The sequence below is a fragment of the Filicampus tigris genome, chromosome 1 (assembly GCF_054856515.1).
Source record: "Filicampus tigris isolate MCC_2025a chromosome 1, RoL_Ftig_1.0, whole genome shotgun sequence".
Lineage (NCBI taxonomy): Eukaryota > Metazoa > Chordata > Actinopteri > Syngnathiformes > Syngnathidae > Filicampus > Filicampus tigris.
This window is the reverse complement of record NC_141217.1, coordinates 36,279,159-36,294,298: the sequence shown is the minus strand read 5'-3', so window position 1 is coordinate 36,294,298 and position 15,140 is coordinate 36,279,159. Positions and strand designations below refer to the sequence as shown.

General features: G+C 40.3%; 1 protein-coding gene across 3 annotated transcripts in view; it reads left to right on the top strand.

Annotated features, from left to right (window-relative positions):
• LOC147153894 (sodium channel protein type 2 subunit alpha-like) overlaps positions 1-12,719 on the top strand; it is a 39,631-nt gene extending 26,912 nt beyond the window's left edge. For all 3 annotated transcript variants that reach the window (XM_086037422.1, XM_086037431.1, XM_086037440.1), the window contains 10 exons: positions 4,278-4,413; positions 5,004-5,158; positions 5,649-5,822; positions 6,035-6,157; positions 8,407-8,682; positions 9,917-9,970; positions 10,086-10,223; positions 10,315-10,419; positions 10,521-10,791; positions 10,884-12,719. In XM_086037422.1, the coding sequence (XP_085893548.1) occupies positions 4,278-4,413; positions 5,004-5,158; positions 5,649-5,822; positions 6,035-6,157; positions 8,407-8,682; positions 9,917-9,970; positions 10,086-10,223; positions 10,315-10,419; positions 10,521-10,791; positions 10,884-12,067 (2,616 nt within the window). In that variant the 3' untranslated portion in view covers positions 12,068-12,719. The remainder of the gene's footprint in view (positions 1-4,277; positions 4,414-5,003; positions 5,159-5,648; positions 5,823-6,034; positions 6,158-8,406; positions 8,683-9,916; positions 9,971-10,085; positions 10,224-10,314; positions 10,420-10,520; positions 10,792-10,883) is intronic.
• Positions 12,720-15,140: the final 2,421 nt, after the last annotated feature.

Here is a 15,140-nt window from a genome sequence, read left to right as displayed (position 1 = left end):
AGGCATTTTTTTCCTCATACTTTTAATGACTGCCCATTTTCGTTCTTTGCCTGGTCTTGCCCTCCGCCCACCCACAACCCACTTTCCTTTATTCCCAACTCTTTCCTATTCAGCAGTACATGTACACACTGTAATTGTTCAGTTTTTCTTTACTCCCTTAATTGGTTGGTTTTGACCTGGGACAGAGTCTACATGTAACAATGGAAAAACAGGAAGAATTGGAAGAGTGAGCAAAAAAAAAAAAAAAAAACGAGAAAGAAAAGGCTCTGATATATGACCCTAATTACCAATTTACTGATTTATTCATTGACATCATAAACATAGTTGACCTTATATAACTCAACTGTAGAATTCCAAAAGAGGTTTACAAATTATTCAGTACATTTACATGCACAAGAAAAAGAAGTACAGTATTCAGTTGAATTGAGACCCGAAAACAATATGACCTTGTTTGACTTTCTAAAAGTTGTATGAACACACACGGAGTGTTCCATTGGAAGCCAAATTCCTCCGGCATGTATGTATACACTGTAATTTGGCTGCATGTGCTGCAGTCTCTGTGGTGGATTTATCTGCGGCAGTAAGACGAAAAATCAACAAGACAATGTGAAGCCAAAGTGTGTGGTGTGGGAGACATGTTTGTACCATGGAGGAAGTAAATTCAACAGTGATGACAATTCGAACCCTACAACAACTCAATTTGCAGCATTGACACACAGTGGCGCAAAGCCTCTTTTTTTTTTTATGGTGCACCAAATACTTTGCAGCGACCCTGAATAATATTTACAAAGTACCGGTATTCAGTTTTCAAATATTAAGTTGTTACTGTAATTGAATCAGAAAACCAAGATGGCTTTTCTACAGCAAAGTCAAAAACTGTAAGGACTTTGACACTGTGGAGTGATGACGCCCGTAGATGTTAGAAGAACCGCTTAGTCCTCACGAGAGTTCCGGGGGTGCTGGACCCTATCCCATCTGTTTTCAGGCAGTAGGCGGGGTACACCCTGAACTGGTTGCCAGCCTATTAGAAGAACCCTAACACTAAAACAGGTAATGTTTTCAACTTAATCCATTGTAGTCCCTCATAAGGCAAATTAATTAACTAGACAAGTGTGTTGTATTAAAATCAAATGTAGGTGTAGATCTGATCAGCCTAGGCTCAGAGTGGTAATCTGGCCTACCGGGTGATAATATCCCGGTTGTCCGGTTTGCTAAATCCGCTGCTCAGGCTGCTATTCCATATACATATACCGGTACTGTAGATATTAATTTTATCCAGCCTGGGCAGCTGTTTGGAAATCAGCAAATAAAGTGTGTTTGTGACATTTAGATCTATCAACGACTTCTCGTACAAGCATACTGTTAACATACTTTGTAATTAGATTATATATTAGATATTTTAGATTATTATTATATTTAGATATATTAGATTATATATTGCATTGGCTGCATTGCCTTTTATCACCAAGTCGCAATACTGTAGTTTAATACCAAAAGTACCAATAATTTCATACTTTTGACTACAATTACCACCACCGTAACTATATTACACCCTATCTGGACAAAAGAACTCAGCAAAGAGGCATAACACATTCACAAGTGTTACTTGCAATGGCAACAAAGCATGATGGGAAATCCTCCGTGCGATCATCAAGTTGTGCGCTGAAGCGGTGTAAATAGGTCTCAAGCGCTAACAGGAAGTGCCGTGTTAGCTGTCTTAACAGCGCGTGATAAACCTGCCTTGTTAAGTGCTGTGCAGTGTTTTATCCCATGTGTTATGTTCACTTGCCTATTGGTCCCTTTTTATCGTTTTGTCCATTTCATCTGCGTTGTGTTTATGTTCTCATACTTGTTCAGGTAAACATTGTGCGTGGTCTTGTAAACACATTCAATGGTAATTTAGATTTTCGATCAAATATAATATGAATATCATTGGAAGGAATAGTAAGCTATATCGGATTGATAAGTGTAAAGTTGCATATCTTCATGAAAATGTGAACTAAAATGGGCCCGTCTGAGCAATGCTACTCCAGGGCCAAAAATGTGTCCCACTCCAGCCCCTTTGCCGAAAGGTGTTGCGTTTTCCTCTTTTGTGGGGCTTGGGGGTCAGGTCCTGGGATTTGGGGATTAATGGTTTAATCGAAGATGACTCTTCTGAATTATATAAACCATAAAATTTGGTTCCATAAGGTCATTGATGTCTATGATGTCAGCAATAAATTAATCTTTTTTTCTATTTAAAAGGTGGCATGGTGGCCGACTGGTTAGAACATCCTCCTCACAGTGCATTGGTTGTGGGTTCAGTTCTGGGCTCTGGCCTTCCTGTGTAGGGTTTGCATGTTCGCCCCATACCTGTGTGGGTTTTCCCCTTGCGTACTCCAGTTTCACAGTCCAGAAACATGCATGGTAGGTTAATTGAAGACTGCAAATTGTCCGGAGGTGAGAATGTGAGTGTTAATGGTTGTTTGTCTATTTGTGCCCTGCGATTGGCTGGCAACCTTTTCAGGGTGTACTCTGCCTCTTGCCCAAAGACAGCTGGGATAGGCTCCAGCACACCCACGACCCTATTGATCATAAGCGGTTCAGAGAATGAATGAATGAATTAAAAAAAAAAAAAAAAAAACAGCATCCAAGCACATACATTCTTTTATTTCAGGATCATAAATCAGGGTCATAAATCAAGGTGTACATTCCTTCTTAACATACTTTTTGATACCTGAAATACAATAATGTGATTTCTCTGATAATGGAACAGTTTTTTTATTTTTATATATATATATATATATATATATATATATATATATATATAAACAAATGTTGTAGGGCATATATATATATATATATATATATATATATATATAACAAATGTTGTAGGGCAGGGGTCACGAACTCCAGTGCTCGAGGGCCCTATACTGCATGTTTTAGATGTTTCCCTCCTCCAACACACCTGATTCAAATGATCAGGACCATCATCAGGCTTTTGCAGAGCTTGCTGATGAATTATCTTTTGAATGAGATGTGTTGGAGAAAGGAAACAACCAAAACATGCAGGATAAGGGCCCTCGTCGACTGGAGTTGGTGACCCCTGTTGTCGGGTATCAAAACACAACATTCACTGTTAATCACTTTTAAGTGTTAAATAGTATAAATAACACCAATAATCTATCAATAATGTGCATAAACACCCTTTTGGAATAGCGATCCTCCTGTCGCATAGATACAATGTGTAGCATACTTATTAACCTGCTATAGAAAAAAGTACATCCAGGCATCATAGAATCCGTAACCCATCAAGGCAAAACGAGTATCAAGGTAGAGTAAGGCAGCATCCTTTCCGAAATCAATGCACACGTGAGAAGCATGCTTCCATCATTCCCATGTCCTATTAGCTGGGTCCCACTGCAATCAGGGCTGCTGCACTGTGTAGGATGACATGTTTCAAAACTTCACACGCCAAATGAAAGTCACTAGTTGCATGCAATACAAGGTTTTCCCTGTCAAAAACTACAAGACGACCATCAAGACTGACATGTCTCACATTATCCACATGCTGTAGCATTTACTACATGCCATGTTATATACGTGGGAAAAACATAGAATACCAGACTACATGCTGTCTTATAAACAGTGCACAGTGCTGGTTTTTGCTGGTAAGCTAATGTGGTCATCTATCGACTTCAACACAACAGAAAAAGCTTAAGCACTGCTTTCAAGGAATGGAAATAATGTATTTTCATGTCACTGAGGAAAATTTGTAATCACAACTTTTGGTGGGTGGATTATACTTTACGGGGGTAGGTGTATATGCAGTAAAAGAGTTCTTTTTTTTTTAAAGTATTTAATCAGATCAACTGAATACAAATTCATCTGGGTTGTTAATTTCTCAGTAGACGTGAAAATGCCACACATATTTTGCTTGGTCCAATTTCAGGCTTGGATTGATGATGCACTGAAATACTGCATGCACTCTTCCTCAAACTGAGGTCACATCAAACGTACCCACAGTTGCATTACAGTAATGTCCAACTCCCCATGTCATGTGTTTCTATGAGATATGATTTGAGCCTTCAGACATATGTCATGCCAAAGCCTGTAGGTACATTTGATCACTGTTGCATGTGATGACAATGAGGAGGACATTCAAAGAGAGTCCAACTCTATTATGACAGTCCCTAGCCTGAGAAGAGAATTACACTAATAACCGCTTCAGGACATTTGGTCCTGGAACAATTCTACATTTGCAGTTTAACTTTGTGCACCTTACCTTGTCCATGCAGAAACTCGACACGGAGCCCCAACATCTTAGCTCTTCAGAAGGGAGCACTGTTGATATTCGGCCTCCAGGAGATGGGGTTGACTCGGTGGAACTGGAGCCAGAGGAGTCAATGGACCCAGAGGCCTGCTTTACTGAGGGTGAGTTGGCTACAAGTATGATACGTCAAGGAAAAGTGGGACAGAACTGCTCATGTGGTCTGTTAAACTCACATCTGAGTGACAGTGAATAACAATGCTCATCAGGTTAGAAAAAACAGTAGTGTGTATTCCTCTTGCTCAATAATTTAACCTGGCATTTTGTCCGACTCGGCTACAATTTCTAATGTGCAAATATCCTGATCCGTTGCGTGTGAGGATGGAATTTAGAAATTAAATACCAGGGGATTGGGTGTGGAGGAGTTTGGTTGGGGGCGGGGGGTAAATATGTAAATATATGTAAATATTGATATTTCAGGTTATGTATAATTGATGTCAGCTTGTTGTAAAAACTCACTTCGTGTACCTTCTAATAAAGTCATAAAGCAAAATGGCAGCCCCGGACTCTTAGCTCAGCAGTTAGTGCTCTGCTGCAGCCCGGGTTCAATCCCCAAGGCGAGTAGTTGCCGCAAGAGTAAAAAAAGGCCACACGTTACACATATTCGCCGGCAATAGTGAAATGAAATCCGAAAGAAAATCTTATGTTGGAAGACAAATGTTTGTGTCGTTTGTTTTCTTCTCCACAATTGTAGGATGCGTAAGCAGATTTCAGTGTTGCCAGGTCGATGAGGAGGCAGCCGGGTTTAAGAGCTGGTGGACACTCAGGAAAACCTGTTTTGTAATAGTGGAGCACAACTGGTTTGAAACCTTTATCATTTTTATGATCCTGCTCAGCAGTGGTGCATTGGTGAGTTTAATTGCAGTTTCATTCAATCTTAGCCAACTCACAGTCCAGTCTTAAAGAAGGAAATCAAACCTAACATTTTTTTTTTCAAGAATATGTTCCCAGCAAGCCCACTAGTTGAAACGGCACTCTGATAAATATTGCATTTGTGGAATAAGAGTTAAGCAGTCATTTCTGTCGACTGAAAATGACATCACAACTACTCAGGGCTCAGGTAACGACCAATCAGGGCTCAGCGTCAGAAAACAGGTCAGCCGTGATTGATGGAGGGCCTGTGATGTCATTTTCAGTCAACAGTAGTGACAAAATGGCCGCCCCCAGAGATTTCTGAAAACGAGTGGATGAACTCTTATTCCACAAATGCAATATTTATCAGAATGCCCTGTTTCAACTAGTGGGCTTGCATAGAACATATTCTTGAAAAAAAATATGTTTGGGTTGACTTCCTTTTTAATGTATCATTTGTAATGTTTATTTTTGGAATTTTGTTCAGGCTTTTGAGGACGTTTATATTGAACAGAGGAGGACCATCAAAACAATGTTGGAGTATGCAGACAAGGTCTTTACGTATGTCTTCATTCTGGAGATGCTGTTGAAGTGGGTGGCCTATGGCTTTGTCAAGTACTTCACCAATGCCTGGTGCTGGCTGGACTTCCTCATTGTTGACGTATGTACAATACTTCACATATTTAGCTCTGGATGAAGTCTGGCTTATTCATTCTGCGTTTGTATACTTCACACTATTTTAAGGTATTTTTAAACCCAGCATGCCCAAGGTCGTCAACCTGCTGTGTCAGGACACCTCAATGTTACATTTATATTCCAATAAAACTTCTAATGATTGATGTTAACATCAGTACATTCGTTGTCAACTTTCAGGTGTCCCTTGTCAGCCTTGTGGCCAATGCTCTGGGCTACTCCGAGCTCACCGCCATCAAATCCCTAAGGACGCTGCGAGCCCTCCGGCCACTGAGAGCTCTATCTCGGTTCGAAGGCATGAGGGTAAGTAAGACTGGCTTTTAGTCAAAGGTTTGTAAAGTTGCAAAGGAATTCTGATAGAAAAACATGCTAAATTCTCCATTAGACAGCTTAGGCAAAGTTGTTTTCTTTATCAGTCATTGTGGAGCAGTGGATAGATGTCTAGATCCAATTCCAACAAAGTTGGAACGCTGTGTTAAACATAAATAAATACAGAATACAATGATTCACAATTAATGTTCAACCTATATTTAATTGAGTACACTACAAATACAAGATATTTAATGTTCAAACTGATCAATGTTATTGGTTTTATCAATTAATCTTAAACTTTGAATTTTATGGCTGCCACACTTTCCAAAAAAGCTGGGAGAGGGCCATGTTTACCACTGTGTTACATCATCTTTTCTTTTAACAACATGTTTGGGAACTGAGCACACTATTTTTTGAAGCTTTGTATATGGAATTCTTTCCCTTTTTTGCCCGATGTTCATCTTGAGTTACTTAACAGTGCAAGGTCTTCGTTGTCGTATTTTACACTTCATAATGCGCCGCACATTTTCAATGGGAGACATTTCTGGGCCTGAGGCAGGCCAGTCTAGTACCTGCACTCTTTTACTATTGGGCTGTTGTAACACGTGCAGAATGTGTTTTGGCATTGCCTTGCTGAAATAAGCAGGAGCGTCCATGAAAAAGACGTTGCTTGTGGATGGCAGCATATGTTTCTCTAAAACCTGCATGTACCTTTCATCATTAATTGCGCCTTCACAGACGTGTAAGTTACCCATGCCACTAGCATTAACACAGCCCCATACCATCACAGATGCTTGCTTTTAAATTTTGTGTCCACAACAGTCCAGGTGGTTCTTTTCCTCTTTGGCCCAGAGGACACGAGGTCCACAATTTCCCAAAACAAATTGAAATGTGGACTCGTCAGACCACAGAACACTTTTCCACTTTGCATCAGTCAATCTTACATGAGCTTGGGAGAAGCCGGCGGTGGTTCCGGTTGTTGTTGATAAATGGCTAATGGCTAGTAACATTTTAACACGCACTTTACAGATGTATCGCGCCAAACTGTTTTTACTGACATTGCTTTTCTGAAGTGTTCATGAGCCGCTGTGGTGATATCCTTTACACATTGATGTCGTTTTTTTTTTTATGCGGTGCTGCCTGAGGTTATCGAAGGTCACGGGCATTCCGTGTTGGTTTCCAGCCTTGCCGCTTAGATGCAGTGATTTCTCCAGATTCTCTGAAACGTTTAATAATATGGACCGGAGGTGATGAAATCCCTAAATTCCTTGCAATTGTACGTTGAGGAACATTGTCGTTAGATCGTTCTAATATTTTCTGTCAGTTGTTTACAAAGAGATGAACTTCGCCCCATCTTGACTTGTGAATGACTGAGCAATTCAGGGAACCCCCTTTTAGACCCAATCGTGGCACCCACCAACTCCAAATCAGCCTGGTCACCTGTGGGATGTTCCAAATAGGTGTTAGATGAGCATTCCTCAGCTTTCTCAGTCTTTTTTGCCACCTGTCCCATCTTTTTTGGAACATATTGCAGCCGTAAAATGAAAAGTTAATGATCATTGCTTCAAACAATAATGATTATCAGATTGACCATTAGCTATCCTGTTTTTGTAGTGTGTTCAATTAAATATAGGTTGAACATGGTTTGCAAATCGTTGTATTCTGTTTTTATGTTGAACACAACGTCCCAACTTCATTGGAATTGGGTTTTTATATACATTTCGAAAATGAGTAATATGAATTTAACTGCATGTTCTCCTTCCAGTTCAACTCTGTACTTCTTCTATCTGCATGTTTCTTTTTACATTGTGTTGATGTATTGCAGACATTGCTTTTTGACGCTGCTTGTTTGGTGCCTTGTAAATGTGACCTGTAATCTTTTTTCTTTGTTGTGTGTCTTTTTTCATTTACAGTCAGACAAAATGTTGTGACCTCATCCTGCCTCTAAGGTTTTTTTCTGTTTTGCTTTTTTTCCTATGAAATTGTAAACTTTTACTGAATCAACCGTCACCTTCTTAATTGTCAGGTAGTAAAAGCTTTTGTGTGCAGACATCACTCAATCAATGTAGCCTTGGTATAATGTAAAAAAAATAAAAATAAAAAATAAAAATAGTCAAGTGATTAGATGATTGTAATGGCCACTAATCCAAAAATTAAGCAGTCTTTATTTCGGTAAGGAGAGCCCCTTCATTTGAGCAACACCAAGGTGCTGAGTTTGTGTGTATTTTGAACCTGTCCAGGTTGTGGTGAACGCACTACTGGGGGCCATCCCCTCCATCATGAATGTGCTGCTGGTCTGCCTCATCTTTTGGCTCATCTTCAGCATCATGGGGGTCAACCTGTTCGCAGGGAAGTACTACTACTGCGTCAACACGACCACTGACAAGGTCTTCCCCATCGATGTGGTCAACAACAAGTCTGACTGTCTGAATATGGTCAACGACAGCGCCCGGTGGAAGAACGTCAAAATTAATTTTGACAACGTCGGTGCTGGTTATTTGGCGTTGTTGCAAGTGGTGAGGTGCTCAAAAAGTTCCAGCATGCATTTTTATGTGTCATTCAAGAGGGCTATTAGAGAGGGCAAACAGAAACAGTTACTGTAGGAACATATTAGATACACTTTCCTTCAAAAGGTTTGGAACGGTGAAGCCAATTCCTTCACTTGAGCCGTACTGAAGACATTTGTGCTTGACATCAGTAGACAAATGTTAGACAACAGAGCAACATTTCAGCTTTTTTTTTTTCAAGTTCTGATACAAGATCGCATTATTTAAATCTAATTGTGTTAAGTCCTTTGCTTACAATAACTGCATTAAGCCTGACATCACCATTCTTCTTTCTTCTCCTTTTACTGCAGGACCGTTCAGTGCCTGTTTGACTTGCTTCATTTGGGGTTAGGGATACTCAATCACTTAAAATTGATTAATGGAGTTGTTGAGCATGCAGCAGCAAATGTTTCTCTGCACGCAACATAAATTGACTCCTGCGAAGAAACAAAATTTTTTTACATTGTTGTGCATATCACAAAAAAGGAGCACGGTAGAATGTGAACATTGCCACGGACGTAGTGCCCGTATATACGTTGCAAAATTAGTCATTTTTCAACTATGTTAGCAGCATAAAATAAACTTCCCATAGCTCAATAATATAGACTAGATATTTAACCCTAAGAGCATGTAACTGGTGCAGTGTAAAGTTTGATGTCGTAGACCAGGGTTGGGCAACGTAAACAATGGCGAGAGGCCATAATTTTTCATCAGCTGTACAGTACACATAAGGCCATACACTTCCTAACAAGATGTATGACAAAAGTGCTATTATGAACATGACCAAAATGCATGCATGTATCTGGTCACGATATTTTAATATATTTCATGCTCAACGCATGTGTAAAATATTCAGTTTTCAACAACAATAGGTTTTAACTTAAAAAAAGAACCAGAAACTGTAGATTGTATTTTTTTTCCAGGACAACACGCCTGACATTCACATGAAAAATGGTTACCGGTAGTTTCAAACAGACTGTGCTAAGTTGTTTATCAGCTCTAGATGGAAACATTTGGAAATAAAAGCTGGAGTGTTGACCTCTTGTTTCATATTCATCATTTGTATTTTCCAATGTTACCCACAGCAAAAGTCACATAATTGTTCTCACCGTTCCAATCATTTGAGAGGGGAATGTAGATAAATGGATATCAAGATAGATACATTGACTTATACATTGACTTATTGGCGCTTATCTATTGTTAGGCAACATTTAAGGGCTGGATGGACATTATGTATGCAGCTGTGGATTCTCGCAATGTAAGTGTCTTCCTAACTATAAAATCAACTGTACATAATTTGACAATGTATTTGTCGTACAATTTACAAAGACCACTGACATTTTTTTTTTGTCTTTCCGTCTGCATTACTCTAGCTGGAAGATCAGCCCGAATATGAAGTGAACTTGTATATGTACCTCTATTTTGTCATCTTCATCATCTTTGGTTCCTTTTTTACCCTCAACCTTTTCATTGGCGTAATCATTGACAACTTCAACCAGCAGAAGAAAAAGATAAGTAGTCTTCTTCCGGCAAATGTCTCGCTGTCGCTGCCGGATGTTTCATTTCTGTGGTTTTAACCATCTTTTGTTGTGATTTCTATACTTTGGAGGACAAGATATCTTCATGACGGAGGAACAGAAGAAATATTACAATGCCATGAAGAAGTTGGGCTCCAAGAAACCACAAAAACCAATTCCTCGACCCGCAGTGGGTTTTCCTCAGCCCTTTCGACATTCTCAATCCCGAACGCTGATGATCCTGTCGATTCTAATCCATTGTTTGTGTTTCTTGTTCGTTTTGGTCCGTAGAATGCATTTCAAGGCTGCGTGTTTGACTGCATAACCAAGCAGGCTTTTGACATTGTTATAATGATCCTGATCTGCCTTAACATGGTGACCATGATGGTGGAGACTGATGACCAGACCCCGGACATGGACGACATCCTTTACTGGATCAACCTGGTCTTTATTGTGCTCTTCACAGGGGAGTGTGTACTAAAGATGATCTCCTTGCGTCATTATTATTTCACCATAGGGTGGAATATATTTGATTTTGTGGTGGTGATCCTGTCAATTGTAGGTAAGGACATCATGATTTTCATAGGTACGTTTTGTCCTGTGTTGGGTTCAGTTGTATTCAAATGGGCCAACTGGATGTTTTTACGTTTGCAGGTATGTTTTTGTCAGAAGTGATCGAGAAATACTTTGTGTCCCCGACGTTATTCCGAGTGATCCGACTGGCCAGAATCGGCCGCATTCTCCGCCTTATCAAGGGTGCCAAAGGCATTCGGACACTCCTCTTTGCCCTGATGATGTCACTTCCTGCCCTATTTAATATCGGTCTCCTCCTCTTCTTGGTCATGTTCATCTACGCAATTTTCGGCATGTCCAATTTTGCCTACGTGAAACGGGAGTCCGGAATCGACGACATGTTCAATTTTGAGACCTTTGGGAATAGTATGATCTGCTTGTTCCAGATCACTACCTCGGCTGGGTGGGATGGTCTTCTGGCACCCATCTTGAATAAGCGGGAACCCGACTGCGATAGCCAAATGGAGCACCCGGGCAACTACTACAAAGGCAACTGTGGCAACCCATCAGTGGGCATCTTCTTTTTCGTCAGCTACATCATCATTTGCTTCCTTATTGTGGTCAACATGTACATTGCCGTCATTCTGGAAAACTTCAGCGTGGCAACGGAAGAGAGTGCCGAGCCGCTGAGCGAGGACGACTTTGAGATGTTTTACGAAGTCTGGGAGCGTTTTGACCCCGACGCCACGCAGTTCATGGAGTACAGCAAACTCTCGGACTTTGCCGACGCGCTCGACCCGCCGTTGCGGATGCCAAAGCCCAACATGATTCAGCTCATCTCCATGGACTTGCCGATGGTCAGTGGCGAGCGCATCCACTGCCTTGACATCCTGTTTGCCTTCACCAAGCGAGTACTCGGGGAAGGCGGTGAGATGGATGTGTTGCGCGGGCAGATGGAGGAGCGCTTTATGGCATCGAATCCTTCAAAGGTGTCGTACGAGCCAATCACCACCACTCTCCGCCGCAAGCAGGAAGACATGTCCTCCGTCATCATCCAGAGAGCCTTCCGCCGCTACATGATTTGCATGGCCATGAAGAAGGCCTCAGCCCTCTACAAAGAGCAGCTCAAAGAGGGCTTACGTGACCCTGACAAGGACGTGATGGTCATCAGCAAATTCAATGAGAACTCCACCTTGGACAAAACTGACCTGACCCCATCCACAGCTTCCCCTCCCTCTTACAACAGTGTGACAAAATCTGACAAAGACAAATATGAGAAAGAAAACTGTGAGAAGAAAAAAGACTTGAAAGACCGAAAGAAATAGTTTTTTGGGGTTTTTTTTCCCCAATTGTCGTGTGCTTGTATGTTGATTGCTAGCAGTTGATGAATGCCACAAAGTAGAGGAGGGCAAGTATGTTGTGTATAAATTGAATCCACGAGGACATCTGAAGGGTCCAAAATCATCAAGAAGACACTACCAAGAAGATACTACCAGACTGAAATGACTTGTGCAAACACGTGTGACCTTCTGTTTGGTTGTTTTGTAAACTGACACACTTCAGTGTACTATTAAGTTGTCTGTAGTTAGTGCTGTTGCTGCTATAAATACAGTGTCATTCATTTAAAAATGGCTGTATTACTCCAAACTACTGTGCTTTATTTCTTCTTCTGGTTGGGCAGGGGATAAAGTTGTATTTTTTTATTTTTTTTATCCATTTGTTTTGTTGACCAGTAAATCACATGACAGCAAAATACTTTAGCTCATCCAAATGGAGAAGGATTTCCACCATTTTCTGGCTGAAGACTAAGCTCTCAGATTTAGTGTTTTGGCTTCCCTGCCGCTTTGAACTGTGCCTGTCAGAGTTGAAGGTAATGAGCTGATGAAGCCAACGAAACAGCAATTCCACATCCTGTCCAAGTTTGATGTACATGTAGCCAAAACAGCTAACGGTCCACAATAAAACATGGAGGTCAGAGTCAGTAGTAAATATATCAAAAGACCTCTGCGAAAAATGATCCTTAGTTGGACGGGTTGCATAGAGCATCAATTGTGAGCCTAACACAACAAGTAAAAGACAAACTTTAGAGCATAACTAGCATCCCAGTTTCTCAAGGTGATACAATTAAGCAAAAGGGTAAAATCATTAAAAAAAAAGAAGAGATGTGTTTCTATGCGTTTATTTTAATGAAGATATGTTGGACAACTCTGATAAAGCTACGGCTCAGTCAGCAACACAGTAGCATAATCTGGATACTCTTTATTATTCTTCACTTTCAACTACAGCATTGTTACCCAACCTTTATTGAGCGAAGGCACATATTTTACATGAGAAAACCTCTCACAGCACATCACCAAACGAAAATGCCACAAAAAAGTGGATACACTGGTTAATTATGTACCTTCTGCTATCTTGTGGAACTTAATTGTTCTGCCTGTCACTATTCATCACTGTGGCACAGCAGGGTTTTTCCTTCATTCAACCCTACTGAAAAAAAAAAAAAAAAAACTAACACCAGCACAAATTCGCAGCAAAGCTATAGAATATCTTGTGAGCTCATATGCTGGTCTGGGCTCGAAACCCGATGTTAACGTGATAATAGTAATTATTATTGTAGCTCTTAATTTAAAGTATGTTCCCTGTAAAAGAAAGAGAGTAAGTTGATTTTACAGAATACATCCACGTCGTGGTCAGGATGGTACCACCTCTGCCTCAATCTGAGCCAGGAAAAAAACCCTGCATAGCTAAACAAAAATATATTTTGAATCACTGCCCTTCAGGCCCCCCCCAAAAAAAGTATTGAAACGGCAAGGTCAATTCCTTTGTTTTTGTTGTACTATACTGTACTTGGATTTCAGATCGAAAATATTAATATGAGACAAAAGTTCAGAATTCCAGCTTTTATTTCATGGTATATATAAAAACAAAGGAATTGACTTTGCCGTTCCAATACCTTTGCAGGGGAATGTATACCATATAGTAAAATAGAATTTGCTTTTGATCTTCATTAAAGTGCATTGCAGGGATGCACTCCCTTTCCCTGCCTATTTATGATCACCCAAAAACAAAGAAATTGAACAAGCATTTCAGTGAGTTACAATAAAGTTCAAACCTCTCCTTGTCATAGTACATGACACAGAGAAACTGAATGTACGTTATGAATCAGAACGAATATTCTGGAAAATTGTCAATTGGGAGCATGCAAAAAAAAAAATCTTTTTCATTTCCTTTTTTTTTTTAACTTATAATCAGCTCATTTTAACTGTCTTGCAAAGTTCCTCTGGCTAATACAATGATCGATGCATCCATTTTCTACCACTTAGCATGTCACAGGTGAGCTGGAGCCAATACCAGATGACTTTGAGCAGGAGGTCTGCAGATAATGAATGAATGGATGATAGAGTAGTACAAGATCACACTTTTGACAGTAAATGTTAATTGTACAGTACAAATATAGGCTTAAGGATCCAACTGATAAAACCATCAAGCTTGAGGTGTGATTTTTCTCTAGTGCCTCTTTATAAGAAACCAAATTTGTTGTGTTGACCCTAATTATTGACCAATTCTGTTTCTGTTCTCCCAACCCACAAACCAAAACAATAGAAAGTGGTGCCTTGAGATACGAGGTTAATTTGTTCCGTGGTCATGGTTATAATTCTAAACGATCGTATCTCAAATTATTTTAGTTGCGTTTATTGCCGCCATACAACAAGACACCACTATATACAACCTAAAAAAAAACATGCCAACACGTTTGTTGTTGGCTTGTTGTAGTGGTTTGTAAATAATCGTGTAACAATTTTAGGCCAAGGTTTGTATTGCGCTTGATTTTTTTTTTTACTCCCAGGGTTTTATTTTGTGGGATGTTTTGTGCGTGTGTGTGTGTGTTTGAGAGGGAGAGAGAAATTTTCTATACCGCTTATCCTGTTCAAGGCCATGGGAAGCTGGAGCCTATCCTCGCTGAATGGGTGAGAGGCAGGATATGATTGGCAATCAGTTAGAGAGACCTTGATGTATACATAATTTATTAATGGCCAAGTCTCCTTATTTCCGTCATGCATATGATAAAAAGACAGTAGTGACCTATAGATGCAAATGGGGCCGGGTCTAGACAGGCATGTATGATGGGGCAGCCAAAGAGGGGGCATTGTGCTCCAGCATCTTTTACCATGTCTGACTGACAACACTGGCTCATTTTCATACTGAAGGGTGATTGGAAGTTGGGTCTTAGCTCGCTGCAGACAGCTATGCCTCACAGCGAGCCGGCAGCAGGCCGATACTCCGAGCAACGTGAAAAGGGGAGATGGAGCGGAGTCGAGAAACATGACATAAGAAACAACTTGATATATTTTATATATGAGGGGGCAAGCAAGACATTAAGACAGTAAGAAGTGGAGC